General features: G+C 34.7%; 1 protein-coding gene across 4 annotated transcripts in view; it reads left to right on the forward strand.

The window, feature by feature from the left end:
• Positions 1–17,293, forward strand: part of OXR1 (oxidation resistance 1) — a gene marked incomplete at its 5' end in the record, with an annotated part of 278,536 nt that overhangs the window by 219,682 nt on the left and 41,561 nt on the right. For all 4 annotated transcript variants that reach the window (XM_083874853.1, XM_083874852.1, XM_083874854.1 and 1 more), the window contains 4 exons: positions 3,436–3,620; positions 6,838–7,616; positions 11,473–11,641; positions 15,151–15,313. In XM_083874853.1, coding sequence (XP_083730979.1) covers positions 3,436–3,620; positions 6,838–7,616; positions 11,473–11,641; positions 15,151–15,313 — 1,296 coding nt within the window. The remainder of the gene's footprint in view (positions 1–3,435; positions 3,621–6,837; positions 7,617–11,472; positions 11,642–15,150; positions 15,314–17,293) is intronic.

The following is a 17,293-nucleotide window of genomic DNA, read 5'->3' on the forward strand; positions in this document are numbered from 1 at the left end:
TTATCCTTTTTTTCTTCCCCAGAATCAATAGCACTTGGTTTCTGTCCCTACTACAAACAGCATCTATTGAGTAATAGGTTTTAAGGAAGCTTTTACTCCCGCAAACAAGTTAGAAGGTAGTTAAAAAAGAAGGTATTTGTCCTGTAAGAGTCACAGAAATTGTAAGAGAAAGTGTCTGGAACATTGGCATGTCTGAAAAAGAGTAATTAAAACCTGCAGCCAAACAAAATGTTTCTTTATCTGGCTCTTGACCTGAGCATTACTTAGCTACCTGGGTTAACATTCAGTGATCCTTGGAGGTAATAATGAAAAATAACAGAAATACTAATGCTAATTAGTGTATTATTAAGAATTTATTTTTTATTAATTTGGAGCAGCAGTTCTTCTCTAGAAAAGTATCCTGAAGTGTTCATGTAGTATCTGTGGACCATGTCTAGTAACTTGTGAGCCAGGAGTGTTGCATTATGTTTTTTAAATAGATAAGAAATAATAAGTCATCTCTTGTTAAGGTACTATAAATCCATTTTTTCAAGATATCTTTAGAATCTTTCACTTCCTTACAGTAACTGCAAGTGAAGTGTTTGATCAGCTACTTTGTCAAATACAGGTAAAAGCCTGATAGGTCTGAGTGTTCAATTCTCAATTCCTATTGCTGTAGTAAATTTTACATGGAAATGCACTTCCCAATTAATTTTCATGTTGAATACTTGCCTACTTATTAGTGTTGAGGGTTTCTTCTAAGGACAAGATGAGCTTTTATTATTTCTAGCTGTGTCTTTGAGGCTGAAGAGTTAGGCTTTAGGATGTTCCAGATGTGCTAAGGCCATGTCAATGTACCAGTCTGGGATTCTTTGCCATTAGATGGGTCATTGTCAGTCTTCTCTGGGGAGCTTCTGTTTGCCTTACAGAAGTTCTCTCAATTTATTTTTCTTACGTAGTGAGTAGCCTTGCACATGCACAGATTTTTGTCCTTGGTATGCTGGTGTGTCCTTAAGATACTAATAAGCCTGGCTTGTGGGCTTTGGGAGGGGTAAATTGGTGTTTTCTGAACTGCTAAAACTGAGTCTAAAGCAAGACCACTGAAGTGGATGGTTGATGTGTAACTGGTTCTTCATTCATGTTATTCTGATTATGTGACTCTCTACTGTTCAGATAAATGATGTCAAACATATGAAATTTTTTTTTCTTTAATCAATTTTTGGCCTGTGCTGTCAGCTGAAGCAGTCTTATCTGTGCTCTTGAAGGCAAGTTATAAAACATAGGAGCTTGTTGACACAAATAATATCTCTGTTGTGACAGCATACCCCTTGAGAGAAAAATATCATCTCTTTATTGCCTCAAAAGCTTTAGCACTTTCTATGTACTTAATTTTTCAAGGAAGTTTCATGAGATAGCGAACAACTGAAGACAATATTATGGAAATTAAAAGCTCTCTAATGAACTCAATTACTGTTTTTTTTTTTTTCTACTGAGTAATATGTAATTGTGGAAGTTGGAGTTGAATGCTTAAATCCTTCAGATGGAGCAGTCATACAGTCTTACCATTGTCTCTTCAGCCTGGCTGTTTTGAAGATCCATATGCAGTATATGGGCAGTGAAAGAATAGAATAGGATTATTTTGATAGGAAGAAGCCTACAGTGATCATCTAATCCAACTGCCAGCAAGACTATGACAATTTCTGGGTCAGATCTACAGAGCATTAATAAAAATCTATTTTCATGACCATTAACGACTGAGCTCAGATATAGAAGAACTGTTGCTCTTTTGTTTTAATTGTGTACTGAATTTACAGAAAGTATACTTGTTTAAAGAGAAGCAGTCATTCTTCTGAGTAGACTCCTTGACTTCTTAGTCATGTTAAATTTGTTTTGTAGACTACAATAGATAAAACAAAATGTAGACTTCTCTTTACAGTTGTCCTCTTGGAGGACAACCTTGAAAGTCTATTTCCACGATAAAGTGTTAGGAAAGAAATGCCGGTAACAGTTTTGTTTCAGTACTTTAAGCACCTTGGAATTATGTAAATGTTTTCTCCTGACTTCAAGGTCTTCAGCACATGTGTTGCACTCTAAAAGATGTATATAAAATCTGGTTAAGCCCTGAAAAATGAAGAGACTCAAGTACAGGTGCTTGGGCTGCTTTTGAGACGTCTTCATTTTTCCATACTAGAAGTAGCATTGGCCATTTTTGTAGAGTTTAATAATACTTTTTTTTCGGTTTGGGTTTTTTTATAACTTGCACTTTTCTTTTTATTACTTGACATCTTTGTTTTCCTACTGTGAAGGTCATCAACCATCACGTGGGAAGAAAATGTCTTGAGTTCAGAAGAACTGTGTCTGTGTATTTGCTATGCTAATGTCTTCTTGAAACAAAATTGAAAACAGTCTCCTCCAATACACACTGTTTATTATAGTTGTGGATATTTTATCAGTAAGATAGATATTTAATTCCTTCAACAACATGTAAAGTGAGTTCTTGGATGAGAATTTGGAATGTTTGTCCTGATTTATAGTCTTTAGGAGTCAAGACCTGTATTTGAAATATCATTCTACTTAAAGCTAGATTTTCTCCAGTTCATAGTTTTAGCTCAAACTCCACTGTTCCAACAGTTAAATGAATTTCTGTAGCAGGCAATTGTGATTTGCATGTGTTTCTAACTTTTTTGTTCAAAAAAAGTTCAACGTATTATAAATTAACTTTGTTTTTATTCTTGTATTATATAAGAGCCCTACAATTCTGGTATGAATATCAACCTCAAAGTTTTTCATAGTCAAAGTTTAAACTCTGCTTGCATTCATGTACTACAGCAGTATCATTGTGGTTAAAACCATCCAAAGTTTCATCTTGGATAATCTTGAGTATTTTTTATTCTAGTTTCATTCTGTAAATATGTTTGTCCAATCAATGTGTCCATTAAGATAGAAGGACTTGTCAGCCTCTGTTACTTTTCTGTTGCTTTACAGAAGATAATAAATAAAGATAAATGGCAGGCTTTGAAAGTCTCTCTAAATAAAGACTAAAAAGAGAGAGAGAGGAGTTAAGAGTCAAATTTAAGACAAAAAATGCTTTCAAACCTAACAATTAAGCTCTGTTGTTATCTGGAAAAGATGTCTCCTTATCTCAGAGGAGCTGTTTAGTGCATCATTAAGTGTTTAAGGGTTTCTCTAACTTTATTAAAACCAGTTAGTGATTAGTTGTGAGGATTAAAACTGTTGTCTTTTGGGAAAGCAGTTGGCATTAATTTGCTTCCCCAGAAAAAGTTACAGTTTCTTGTGTTTAATAGTGACTTAGTAACATAGCAGGTTGCTTAGATATAAATGAAACATGGCTTTCTTTAAAAAAAAATAGACAACACCTTTTTCCCTGCTGAAAAATGAAGAATAAGCTGGAGTTTGAAGGAGAAAAATTACCACTTCTTTTCCCTCTCATTTTAGGGTACGGTCAATGGTGTGCTGCTAGTGACGCCAAATAATATAATGTTTGATCCTCATAAAATGGATCCTCTGGTCCAAGAGAATGGCTGTGAAGAATATGGCATCATGTGTCCAATGGAAGAAGTGATGTCAGCTGCTCTGTATAAGGAAATTGTGGACAGCAAAATTAAGGAGTCATTAAGCATGTAAGATAGAACAGTGTTTGTAAAGCCTTGAGTAAATCTGAACTGTAGCCACATTGTTGATCATACAAAACCAGCATTTTCCTTCTTTTTCTTCTTAGGAAAGAGTATCAAAGATTGACGTGGAAAGGTCCTATAGAAAGTTTGCTTTACCTTTAGTTCTCACATCCTATACATGATGCAGGATAAATCTTCTTCTGTTTATCTGGATTCTAATTTCCTCCAGTAGTCTCTTATGAAGATCTGTAGTACCACATCATTTCCTCTGCCCCTTCCCCACTATGGAAACAATAATAGCTGTTGTTTGGTTCTTCAGTAATTTAAAAACTGGCGTTCACAGTAAGAAACTGCAGCTTTGAAAATTTTAGGTATAAATTTTTATTGTTTAGCATTTTTCATTCCCTTCTCATTCTTGTTGCTCTGACAAATGATTTAAACTCATTTTCTGTATATTTTGTATAGATTATCATGTACCTAGGAGTATATTTTTTTTCTCCCTTTATGGTTAGGGGAGGGACTGCATATTCACCTTTAGATGGAGTCTTTTTCTGGAGTAAACAGTGAATTTGGATTGGTGAGCACTGGTGTTTAGTGCAGCAGGCATTTAAGATCAACTTTAAAGAGCATTATGAGAAATCTTCATTCCATTCTCTGTTTTTTTTATGCCAAGCTTTTATATTATCATCAGAAAAAGATAAATTCTGTCTTGAAAACAAAAAAGGATTAAAAAATCTTGCCACCTTTACCTATCACAGCCCATAAAGCACAAATATTTGTTGACTCCCTCTGTTATCTAGAGGAAGTGGGCTTCTTTAACCAAGAGAGTGTAAAGCTGTTTCCTTGATATGTAACACCATACCCTACTTAAAATAGTTGTATGTTTTAAGATACTTAGTATCTCTTGAAAATACCCGCTGATATTTCAAATAGGTAGTACCCTAAACACTTCTTTCTTTATAATATCAACTACATGGATATGCAGAAATAGTAACTTGCTCATATTATTTTTAAGCTCAGTTTTGGCATAAACCTGGAAGTGAATTGGTATCTTGGCATGGTCTTGTTTGCTGCCCAATATCGTGTGTCTATTGAAAGGGCAACTGAAGTACAGTTTTTGGGCCTTTTGATGTAGAATGGTGATTCCTTCAGCATGATTTCTTTCTGGAAGTTTATTTGCCAGACTGGGTTTTAAAAAGTTGCTCACAGTTCCTATTTCAGTTGATACACAGTGGAAATTAGATGACTACACTTGAATCATGGTATTGCAGTTTCAAAATGAGTATTTTCCTACAAGGTTTAGTTTGTTAATGACTTTATTATGCTGTTGATTTTTGTGCTCCTGTTGCACATACCTTTTCTGTTTTGTTTATAATATGAATTCATATGGAATGAAAACATGTCTGCAAATTAAAGGTTACACTCTGCATTCAGAGGTGTCTATGTCCAAGATTTGATTTATCTTTCTTGTCAGCTTATAAACTAGTGGATGGAACACTAGATGTTAGCATTTTCTTCAGTCCCTGCGCTTTTGTGCCTTAGCTAAATATGAGACATATTTGTAAATTTGGGGAAAACAAAAATCTTTTAAGTCTGTAAACGGAAGTCCTAACAGCTTCAGCTAGCTCTGACAAAGACCCATGTGTCTTGAGGTATGTTTTCTCACTGTTTTTTTGGGTTTTTTTTCCCTACTTATTCCACTGTTATAGTTAACATTCTTCCACTCTCCCAGTTTTGCCAACTGTCAAACCTGCTTAAACTTGGGAAAGCAAACTTGTTTTCAGTGTTTAGGCTGTTGATATGGAAAATAGTCATAAACCCAATGGATGCTTTTGTTCTTAAAACCTAAAATTTTGTGTTGTATGGTTTCTATATATGTCACAATCTATGCTGAAACTGGACAAAAAAATGTCTGACTGCATACTGATGTTTTGCAGATTTCATGAACCTTATGTTGTGCTTGTATAAGAGCAACTATAATGAGCATAATCCTGAAAAATTAAAGAAACGGTCTAGTCTAATAGGTAGTGAATTCTAAAGCTGAATCCACATGCTTTATAAGCAAAATTACTCTGTCAGCTAAAGCTTAGTACAAGTTTCACGTAAACACTTAAATAAGAGTGTGCATATGCTTGGCAAACATCCTGAATTTTAGCAGCATCTCATTAATATGATATAACTGAATATAAAGTTTTGTGAGACTGTGGAGTGAATTTATTGTCCTTTAAAACAGGGATTAATGCACAAGCTTCTTAAAAGCATTTACTACTATGTAATGGAAGAGTTGGTGTGCTTCTGATAGCAAAAAATTTGACATTGAGAACTCTAGTCAAGAGTACATTTAAATATAAGAATTTTTTGTGATGTACTACCCAGGGTTTTTTGACAGCAAGGAAAAGCTTGAGTTCTGTGGGTTTACTTGGGCATCTTCATAGTACCTTTCTAATATTCCACTTCTAAAAATCACAGAATTTCTAGTTAGTTTATTTTGAAAGGCAAGTTTAAGCAAGATTATTTCTTCTGGGTAAAATAAATTTTTATGCTTGCTTTGTTTCACACTATTTATCACCATCTTCAGTTGTATCAAGTAGTTTAGGATTTATTTTGCCAAAAAAATGGTATCCTCAAAGTTAGGTACCTGCTGAAGACACTAAACACAGTTTCAGGTATTTTCTATGGGCAGAACAGTGAGATATACATTGATGGTTCCTACTGTTCTGCATTTACTGGCTTTGATATCTGAGGTTAGACTAGATGATTTCTACCATTCACTTCTTACTTGTGAGCAAGATGTCAGCTTCCCTGCAGGGTGGGACATGTCTGTACAATTGTACTGACCTCTTGGGGAGACAAACCTTAAAAGACTGTGGATGATTTTTACCTTTAGAGATTATGGTTGTGTGTAGCTTTTTGTTGGTTTTACTTTGGTTTTTGTTTTATTTTTACACTTTAGGTGCCTCTCACAATCTTGTTAGTTTCATTAGGAGAGTTTCTGGTGAAAGTTCATGTCATGAACTTGGGAAGTCCCAGCTGTTATGCTGGCAAAAGGTCAGCTATGTTTACCATTATGGTATCACATTTTATGCTTGTTTATTGCTAATGCTCTGATAAAGTTGGGTTTTAGGCTGCTCATTTGCTTTAAAAGCTTCAATAAAACATTGTGAAGAAAAGAGCTTGATACCTTGGAGTACTGTGTTAACAACATTCTTATTTTGCTCAACAGAGATGTAGAACAGCTGTCAGTAAGGGAACTTGGCCATTCCAAGAAAGCTGCAAAGAGCAATACAGATGACACGGATTCCAGGGTTCGGGACACGGGCAATGACAGTGCCAGTACTGCCCCAAGAAGCACAGAGGAGTCTCTTTCAGAAGATGTATTCACAGAATCAGAACTCTCTCCAATACGTGAGGAACTTGTTTCCTCAGATGAGCTTCGACAAGATAAATCTTCTGGAGCATCATCGGAATCTGTCCAAACAATAAACCAGACTAGTGCTGAATGTTTAACAGTCATTTCAAATGAAGCTGCCAGTGACTTAAAGCCCAGTGCCGAAATGGTTGTAGGTATTAAACAGGTTGGTACCCACTTAAGTTCAGAAAGTGCTAAAATGTCTCTAAAGGGGGGACAAGAACCTGGTGAAAATACTGTGGATGTCCCCCAGCAGTCTTTGCAAAGATCGCAGGGTGGTGAGGAGCACAGCAAGGAGACAGAAGTGGGCAAGGATCAGGGTTCCTCACTAGGAAAAAAAACAGATAATGAGATGGAAGAGGAATGTACAGGGTGTGAAGATACTGCAGACTCTCAAAAGAAAGTTATACCTAGCAAAGGAAAAGCAGTGGGAGAGCAAAGTCAAGACTCAGAGGCAGAAGTCGAAGAACTCCGCAAGCTCTGGAAGACCCACACTATGCAACAAACCAAACAACAAAGAGAAAACATGCACCAAGATTCACAAAAAGAAATCAGTCAGAAAGCTGTATCTGCAGGAGATGGGCGGTTAGAAGGTGAGTCAGTGGGTATTTATGGATACAGTATTAACCTTCAGGTTTAGAATGTATTACCTTCCAGTTTAATGGAAGTTTTGGATTTTTTTTCATTCTGCACAACATCATCTCTCCATGTGCTGGTTATATTTCTCATTGGCTTGAAGATACCCCGAAGTTAAACTTTACATAAACTATTGGAGAAAATATGCCTTGGGAAACTGAGAACATAGATAACTTTGTAATTCTTCCTTATTGAACTGTTATTTATGATCATATTAAATCACAGTTTGTAGAAGAGATTCAAACCTGTAAAATCAGATCCATGATGCATTGGTCACTATACAGCTCACAGTTAAAAATGTTCTTTAGCAATTGATTTGCTGTTGCTTGAATTTTGATCCCAGTGTACATGTGTGTGAATGAATTTTAGGGAATTAATTTGATGTTATTTGTAGCATGTCTGATTTGTGCTTAAGGTTTATGGTTTGAGGAACAAACACTAGAATCTTAACACTGTGTTTGATGCTTACAGAATGTTGTTTCATTTGCATCTTGTCATACTTTGGTGCTGACTAGAACAAGGCATCCAGAAAGTTTGGTTCAGGACAAATAAGGGTTAGATGCCAGGAAACTAGTGCTCTGGATACAGGGAGGAGCTGGGTTTTATTTCTTTAGTAACTTGATTCTTCTGTAAAGATCAGGGTCTGGGATTATTAGCTGGAAGTTACCCTTAAAGTCTGTTCAAGTTTTTATTATATAGAAATATGCTGTGCTTTTTAGCAACCTAAATATGCTTCTGGATGAGTTTGATTTTGCTTTCTATAACATTCATGAGTTACTTTCTGATGTCTTCTCATCTTTCTAATTGACATAACTGTTTTATTTGTGCAACATTTGGGGGACTAGAAAAGAATCTTATCAATGTGTGACAGGCATTAAAGATAAGTGAAGTGCAGTTGAAGGTTAAATTCATTATTTTAATTATTAAAGTCAAAATGATATTGAATAGAAATATATTCTTTGGTTAACAGAAGTTTGTCTATGCTCCAAACCTTATATAATAGTTTTTGGCTTATTTTGGAGGTTTTTTGGTTGGTTGGGTTTTTTTCTTCTTCTTTTAAGGAAGTAACTGAATTTTGAAATTTGAAGCAGATGAATACTTACTTAATTGTGTGATAAATTTGACTTTCATGTCCTGAATATTAGAGATAGTCCTCTGTTAAATGTCAGCTAGCAGTAGTTGCTGGTTGTGACTTTAAAAAAATTCAGGTACTTAGTGTTCTTTGGCACAATTGCTGCTTTTCTTACAAATGAGTACTTGTAACTCAGTTGCATTAAATGCTTTAGTTTTGGTTTTCTGTAGGATTGTATCATTGAATGCAGGTTATTTGTGTATTATGTGGTCTGTATATTTGCAGAGTAAATACATATATATAACCAAAAAAGTGTCTGCATACAGTCCTACAGAAGAGTGCTGGCTAGGGACTTTACGTGCGCAAAGTGCTGCTGCCTCACTCAAGGTTGATGAGGTAAAGTACGAAGAAAAAAATACAGAAAGCACAAGATAATTTTGGAAGCTTTGTACCAATTCAGTCCAACTTCAGTAGGAATTATTACCTTTGTTATTCTTGCATGTTTTACTAGTGGAATGCAAATAAACAAATTATAAAGTAATATTTCTGAACCTAGTTAGATTTGGTGAAACTACTACAGGCATGATGAAACAGAACTGAGGTAAAAGCATAGATCTGCTGTAAAAGCATCAGACTGAACATGACATCTATTAACACTAGATCACTAAAATCACCAGGTCATTTAAAATTCAAAATACAGTAAACACTTTCAAGTAGCCTTTCTCAAAATAAAACTCTGAAATAGTCACACTATGAGTTTTGGATCAACAACTTACCTAGACAGTTTTTTTTGTCTCTTTTATACAGTAGGAACTTAGTTGAATTTTTTTCTCTTTTGTGGCAGTTTTGAGAATTTAGGTTTTGAGAACTACTGTTTTTTGAACTTTGCAGAGGTCAGATGTTTGAGTTTGAATTAATGATCTAAATGTTTGTTCTGAATATTGAACAGGTGATGCAATGCAAGTAGATACTTACAAGTAGACTGGAATAACTAAAAAGGTCCATCTTGTATCTACTTTTATTTTTTTTATTACCCAAACTTCTGTTTTTGCAGACATGTTTGTTAACCACAGGACTGAAATAAAACTAGATGTGGTTGTTACTTTGGAGAAATTGTAACAGTCTAATTTTGTGTGTGTATAAACAAGCTAAAATATCATTAATGGTGGCTAGTCAAAATATTTGCTGCTTAGCTGAATATTGGCAGAGATTGACAGGAAAGACAAGAAGCATGAGACACAGTAGCCATTGCTAAAATCTTTTCTCATTAATTCTGTATCACATATGCAAGAAGATATTGGAGGACTCACAAAAAAAAAGTATCTGAAGTAGTCTTATTGAGACTTGGGGCAGGGATAAATTTTGTTTTTATTTTATCTGATAGCTGGAACCATAATCTCACTTCTCTGAGCTCAGGGAAGTTCTAATCTGGTCCCTCTGAAGGACCAAAATTGCAAATACCAGATCATTTGAAGAGTATTTATGTAACACTGTCACGGAGTTTGCATGCCAGTCCTATGAAACAGGAATTTTTTTTGTTTACTTTTGTTTCTTCTTAGTGTTTATTTTTTCAATCTGACAATTTACCTTTGAGCTTACATGTTAATAAAATACTTCCAAATAATGCATGTTATAATGGCTAATTTACTATACTGTATGCTGCAGGTATAATTCTAAAATGTTGACTGAAAACATGAGTGAAAATTAGTAGGCATACTAGTTTAAATAGTTACTAGAAAAAAAATTGTCTTTTGTGGAACAGTGCTGTTCTAAACTTCATGGTGAAAATCCCATTGAGAAAATATAGCTGGAGTGTTTATAGAGCAAGAAGGTGATGTTTTCTGTGCTTAGTGTATCTGTGGTCTGCACAGACTCTGAAGAATTTCAGGTGTAAAGAAAAGATGTGTCCTGGGAAACTGAAACTTATATGCATGTACATGTAATACCAGAGCTAGGATAAACCCTTTATTGTTATAACTGATCATAATAACTCTTAAATTTACATTTTCCTTCCTTGCATCAAAAAAGTCTCTCGTGGCTGGAGGATTTAGCAAATAATCTAGTAAAGAAACAATTTTAAGAAGGCTTCTTCCTTTACCTTTGCTGACTTGACAATTCAGACCTCAAGGGTAATCATATAATTCTATTAGTTCAATTAAATATACTAGAAGAGAGAGAAAAATCCTGTACTGCAACATCCAGTACATTTCATCCTGAGGTAGCATTCATACCATTGAGATGTTTGATGTAGCTAACAAATTAAAATTCATCATAATCTTGTGTCAGTAGGGCCAGGATGTTTTCCCTTGTAAATGACAAGTAACTAACAAACAGCTCTGACACGTGTGAATCAAGCCAAGACACATATTTAACACAGTATCTTTTTCATGTCCGCGGGATAGCTGTTAATAGTGGGACAGAGGTGATTCAGTGTTGAGAGTGTGCATCAAGAATACCTTCTGGGTACTTCCAAGCATGGATGAAATGTTGGAATAATGTGATCTGTAGCTGGAAGCAGAAATGAGTGTTAGAATTATTTAGTGTGTTGTACTCTGAAGTTAATTCTGCTGATGTGATTTTCATAACAAAAAAGAGCAGGTTATTATTGCTATTTATCTCACCCCATCTCCCATTACTTATATAAATGTCCTATATCTCTCATTTGTCTAATATGAAATTAGTTAATATTTTATTAAGCTCTTTAGTACATTGTAGACAGCTTACTTTGTCTTTATTAATAGGATCTTCTGTTGTGAAAGAAAAAAGACGACATCGATCCCACAAGTTTCTGTGTCTCAGGGTTGGAAAACCCATGAGGAAAACATTTGTTTCTCAAGCAAGCGCGACAATGCAGCAGTATGCACAAAGGGACAAAAAACACGAGTACTGGTTTGCTGTTCCACAAGAAAGGTAAGACAGAGGGAAACTGTAAAAATCAGCAATTGCCAATAGGTGTTTGAGCTTTTCATTTTTTCCACACCATTCAAAATTTTGCAGTGACTGTATCTCTCTAAATAATCGCAAAAAAGGGTCAGTGTCTGAGGATGTTGATTGGGTTGTATTGTATTTGCCATTGGAGTACCTCAATACCTTACTGACATTTTGCTGATTTACTTGAGGTACTTGTAAGTTTGGAAAGTAGTTTCTCATTATATTATTTAGGTTTTTTGTTTGTAGCAAGTAAATAATGAAAAATTCAAGTGGTGTCTGGTGGAGGACGTAAGATCTGCCACCAAAATTTTTGTCATCTGGGCTTCCCATTATTTGGAAACTTTCTAAAAATCCTCTCTGAGTTCAGAAGAGCTAGCTGGGGTTCTTTTGTCCTATCTTTGTATATGGAACATAAAACCTTTGCATGAGCCAACTTAAGCATGTCTACTGGAAAAATACCTAAATCTGTTGAACTCATTCAAAGACATGAGATGTTCATGTTCATTCACTAGTACAATCTTGTATTCTGAAATGATCTTTACTGCTAGGAAACTGTGACTTCTTCTCAACCCAAAAGTGGTTTTGGGGGTGTTAGCATCCTTGTCAAAGAGTGGGGAGAAAAGAAAGAAACAAAAAGCTATCAGTTATCTTGTATAAATAACTACCCTCAATGATCGAGTCACTTTTCCATCTTTTCTTTTGAGCTGAATGGCATAGAATGTCCACTTGGGGCACTGCAGTTGAGGACAGATATGGATCAATTGGAGAGTGTCCAGAGAAAAACAGCAAGACTATTTAATGCCTAGAATGTGTAACTTATAAGGAAAATTAGAAGTGGGGTTCTGTAAGGGATTTATTGAGCCGTGGTAGACAAACTCATGCTTTCATGGTCAGCAAGTCTCGTTTTATTTTAATTGTCTTACATTTTTATACACTTCATAACTAGCTCATACATATTGCAAAAATATAGCTCCTTATTGGCTCTCAGCCAATGACGCACACGTTGCTAAGTACTAATCCCACTGTTAGTGTTATCCTTATCTTTATGGCTTACTCTGCATTCTTTAGGAAGTTTCTGCATTTTGTTAACTAAACCAGATTTGCTTCAATGACATTTTGACCTTTTAAACTTTTACTAGCTGCATAGTATATGTCCTTTGGAACGCAGCCATTCTTCAGTCAGGCTCTCTACAGGGTTCTTTAATCTAAAGGAGAGAAGGCTGATTACAGACATAATTTGTTTTTATACTGAAATTGGTGGCAATAAGAAAGGCAGTAGTCTTTTTTTTTTTTTTTTTTTTTTCATGTCCACTGTGGATAGAAATATGTGATGGACTGAAATCACATCAAAATATTAATATACTGTACAACAGGTAGAATTGAGTCTATGGTAGTGCATCACAAACCTGCTTTTAAGCATCACCCCTGCTACCTCTTAAATGGTAGAGAGGAAGCAAAGTCTTGAGTCAAAGGTCTGTGCCACTAAGTCTGCTGCTGTTAATCCTGTCTGGGCCAGGAGTTCTCTTGTGGTTACAGTCAACTCAAATCTGGTTGTTTCAGTAGTACGATATTTAATTTGAAAACAGATAAATGTTTCATATGTGGCAATGATATCTAGGTTAGTTGATTAAAATGATTACTTCTCTTTGGTTCATTTTCTAATGTAGCAAACACCTTCAGCATAAAGCAGAATTGATCGCCTATTTTGGAAGACACAGTTCTTATTTTGCAGTCTGTATTGATCTCTTTGGAAATCATTTCATCTGTGAAGGGTCTCTCTAACTGATTGGGGCAGTGTACTATCAGTACCAATTATTTATTCATTCAATGGGTGTCCTGTGTTTTTGGTAAAGAAAAAGCTATGTCCTCATAGTGGGGTGTTAACCTTGCTGAGTGCTACTCTGCATAGGTGAAAATACTTAATGCCAATCCGGTTGTCTTTGTCACCGAGTAGGATGAAAGAGAGAAAAGTAGGTATCTGACAAACCAGCTTTATTTCAGTGTTCTTTGTGTCAAAGGAGCAAGTCTGGGAAGGAGTGTCTAAGAGTTCCTTAAAGATCAAGTTTCATATTATTTTTTAACTGTTACACATAACTCAAAGTTCTTGGGAAGTTAAAATTGGACTTAAAAAAAACTTTGTATGGCAACTTAAAATTGATGCCTCATTCAGTGCATGAGGAGTCTGCAGCTTCTTCTGTCATAGAATTTACCTAACCTTATGTATCCAGAATGTTTTATTCTTTCCTACTGCCAGAGAAGGATTTGCCTTTTTTTTTTCCTTTCATCGTTGTTATTCATGAACCTCAATCTTAACAAGGGTGACTTAAGATGACTTATCCTGTTCAGAGGCTGTTACTACATTCAGCATTCTTTTAGGCAGAGAAAGATATATATAACGGCACTTTTGAGAAACTTTCTAGTCCTGTATCTCTTGCTGTTTTTCAAGTGTTCAGTTTTTCAAGGATTATTAAGGAAGGGAGGGAAAAAAGGCTCAAATACTATTCTTCATGTTAATACAGTGTGCAGATACAGCAAATATCTCTGAAGAAAGAGATAAGGAATATTCACTCTTGTAACCAGAGCCATGGTGCTCTAGCTCTGAATCTCTTTTCCATGATCAAGAGATACTAGTGGATGTATTACAAGTCCTTTTCCTGAGTGCTCTGTCTGTGCACCTGCAGCAAATACAGGATAGACTGACATCTGTTAGGATAACAAATAACTTCCTCCTAGGAATTTGGGTGATTTTGCTCTTCTAAACTGGAGAACAGTGCTATTTGTGGCACATAACTTAAGAGGAGGTAACTTTGGATCTTGGTACTTACTTTGGTTAGAATAGTCTGTAGTTTGATTTTATGATTTATATATACCATGTGCATGCTTTCAGCCATATTCCCTCGCATCAGCTGTACTTCCCACAATTTGTATAATTCTGATTATGTCTTGGAAGTGGTCAGCTGTTCTTCAGGAGTGGGGGAAACAGACATTTTTTAAATTCTAATTTTGTTTGGTTTTATGTAACTCTTTCAATAAGATAAAAAAGTCTTAGTGGGTTGGGTTTTTTTGGGAGTTACTTCAATTTTAAGCAGCGGTATCCAATGGGACAGAAGTGGTTGAAAAACCATACTTGTATATTAAATCACAGCTAATCCATTGCAAGCTTGTTTCCTGGTTTTGTTTTTTTTTGTTTGTTTTTTTTTGTTTTGTTTTTTTTTTTTTTTTTTTGTTTTTTTTTGTTTTTTTTTGTTTTGTTTTGTTTTGTTTTGTTTTGTTTTGTTTTTTTTTCTCCAGAGTGAGCTCATATATTTAAAAAATTTTAAAACCCCACAAAACTAGCTAGTTTTTTTTTTCAAATGTGTCTCTAATGTCTAGTAAAATATGAAATAGTATTTTTATTTTAACCGTAAATACCTAATATTATTAGACATGACCAAAAAGATCAGACTTACTTTATTTTTATTTTCTTTGTTGTAACTTTACTTTTCTAGGACAGATCACTTGTATGTCTTCTTTATCCAGTGGAGTCCAGAACTATATGCAGAAGATACTGGGGAGTCTCTTCGGGAACCTGGATTTATAGTGGTAAAAAAGAAAGAAGAGCCTGAAACTAGCAAAGAATCAAGTACTGAAGATGCTGCTAAGGAATGGGAGGTAAGGAAGAACAGTATCAAAGATTTTTTTTAATACATTCATAAGAATATATTAAAATAGTACTAAATATTTTCCAAGAGGAAAAATAAAGCACTTTATTAGTCTGATTGTCATAATCATGGCTGTTCAATTTATGCCATTCTAATGCTTTGCTCTAACATCAGATCAGGGCAACATTTCACAATTCCAAATCATTTTTATGTGGAGCAAATTGTAACTTAAAACTCCTGGGGAAAGGAATGTGAGTACATCAACAAAGTTGGCATTTTGGTGAAGCAGATTTAATTTTCAGTCTCATAAACTGATGTTTATTATTCCTGAATCTAGAGTGTTCAGTATTTATTAGTAAGACTCTAAAAAAGGGATGGGACAACAACAGAGGAAAAGAACAGCTATTAATGACATGTCTTTTCAATAATTTAGTAATTAATTTTTCAGTTGTAACTTATTCATGCATTAAGATGCTGTTGAGTGTATTTTAGAAATGTATTGTAACTGAAACTATATCTTCATTTATTTTTTTTTTTTTAATAATGAGCATATTTCTCTCATGTGAATCTGTGTCCACTATGTTTCTATGGACACATCTTTACATGTCTACATGGTTTTGTTTTGTAGTGTACATGCAGTTAAAGCACTTCTAGTCTCGTACATTCAAGTGTTGGTCAAAAGTTTGATGATTCTTGTCCTATATATATATTGTAGAAGTATCCCATCAGCAGTGTTTAATTTCAGTCTTTCGACAGCAATTGCAATCTCTGACTGTAAGATGTCTTTTGTTTTTTCTTCCCCCTACCCTGCAGTGGAACATGTTGAAATTAAGGAAATCTACACTGTTTTATGTAGAGCATAAAAGAAATTTTAGAGTGCAGTAATAGTCTTAACTACAGGTAGTAGTTTTCTGCTTAGCTCCAAAACCTTAGAACCTCTAAAACTTCTAGAACCTTAGAACTTGGAATTCAGAGTTGAAACGTAGCTTGTTAAAGTATTAGGCCATGGCTGCAAAACATTCCCTGCAACTCAGTGATTTTGCATGAAGCATTTTTGCTTTGAGACATTGAAATTAGTATAATAAAAACATGTCTTTTTAACTTCCATATTTTCAGTATATGTATTGCTTCAGTTTTTGCTAGCAGTGTATTTTGTATTTTCAAAGCCTTTATAAGTATTTGGACTTAAAATTTGGCCTTTTGGAGCGTGGGGATGAGTGGATCATGATCTATATTGTGTTTTAAAGCACAGTATATTTCTCTTTCAGTGAGCTCTTCAATAATTTAGCACCCAAATATAACTGTAGAATAATTTCTACAGAATATAGTGATTTTTTTTTTTTTCCATAATGGAATGTGGTAGATTTTAGAAGGTATTTCTGGAAGTAGTTGAGGCAATACATTTTTTGCAAGTATTAAAATCTTCAAGTTGTTTACCACAGAATGAGGCCACACCTTAAGCCTGTATTTAGGTCTTTTCTGGAAATAGTCATAGGAAACATTTCAAAAATACTGTAATTTCTATGTGTTATGTGAAATTGCCAAGCTTGGTTCTCTTAATATTATCAAATAATAATTTCCTGGATTTACATGTTAATGTGATTAGTGAACTTTATAAAAAATGTTTTGAAAGTACAAGAAATATGCTAATGCGGTCTTTTGTGCATTTTGAGTAATGTGACTTCCTATGACTGACCTTTAGCACAAATCTGAAACTCTTAAAAACTTTCTATTCAGAAATGTTTGACAGTACTGGATGGTCTGAGCTGTCACTACATAAAACTGCATTTTAGTGACTTTCAACATGTATGCTAGAAAATATGAGTAAATACAGGGAATTGTAGCTGCTATTGTCATACTCATTATTTCCACTGAACTTCAGTCATTATTTTCAATCAGTATACTTCCTTCCTCCAATACAATAAGCTTTTCTTCTGTCAGTTTGTGCTCCAGGTGCAATCTAAACCAGCAGGTGAAGGGTATAATTGAA

Source organism: Zosterops lateralis (assembly GCF_965231275.1).
Source record: "Zosterops lateralis genome assembly, chromosome: 1".
NCBI lineage: Eukaryota > Metazoa > Chordata > Aves > Passeriformes > Zosteropidae > Zosterops > Zosterops lateralis.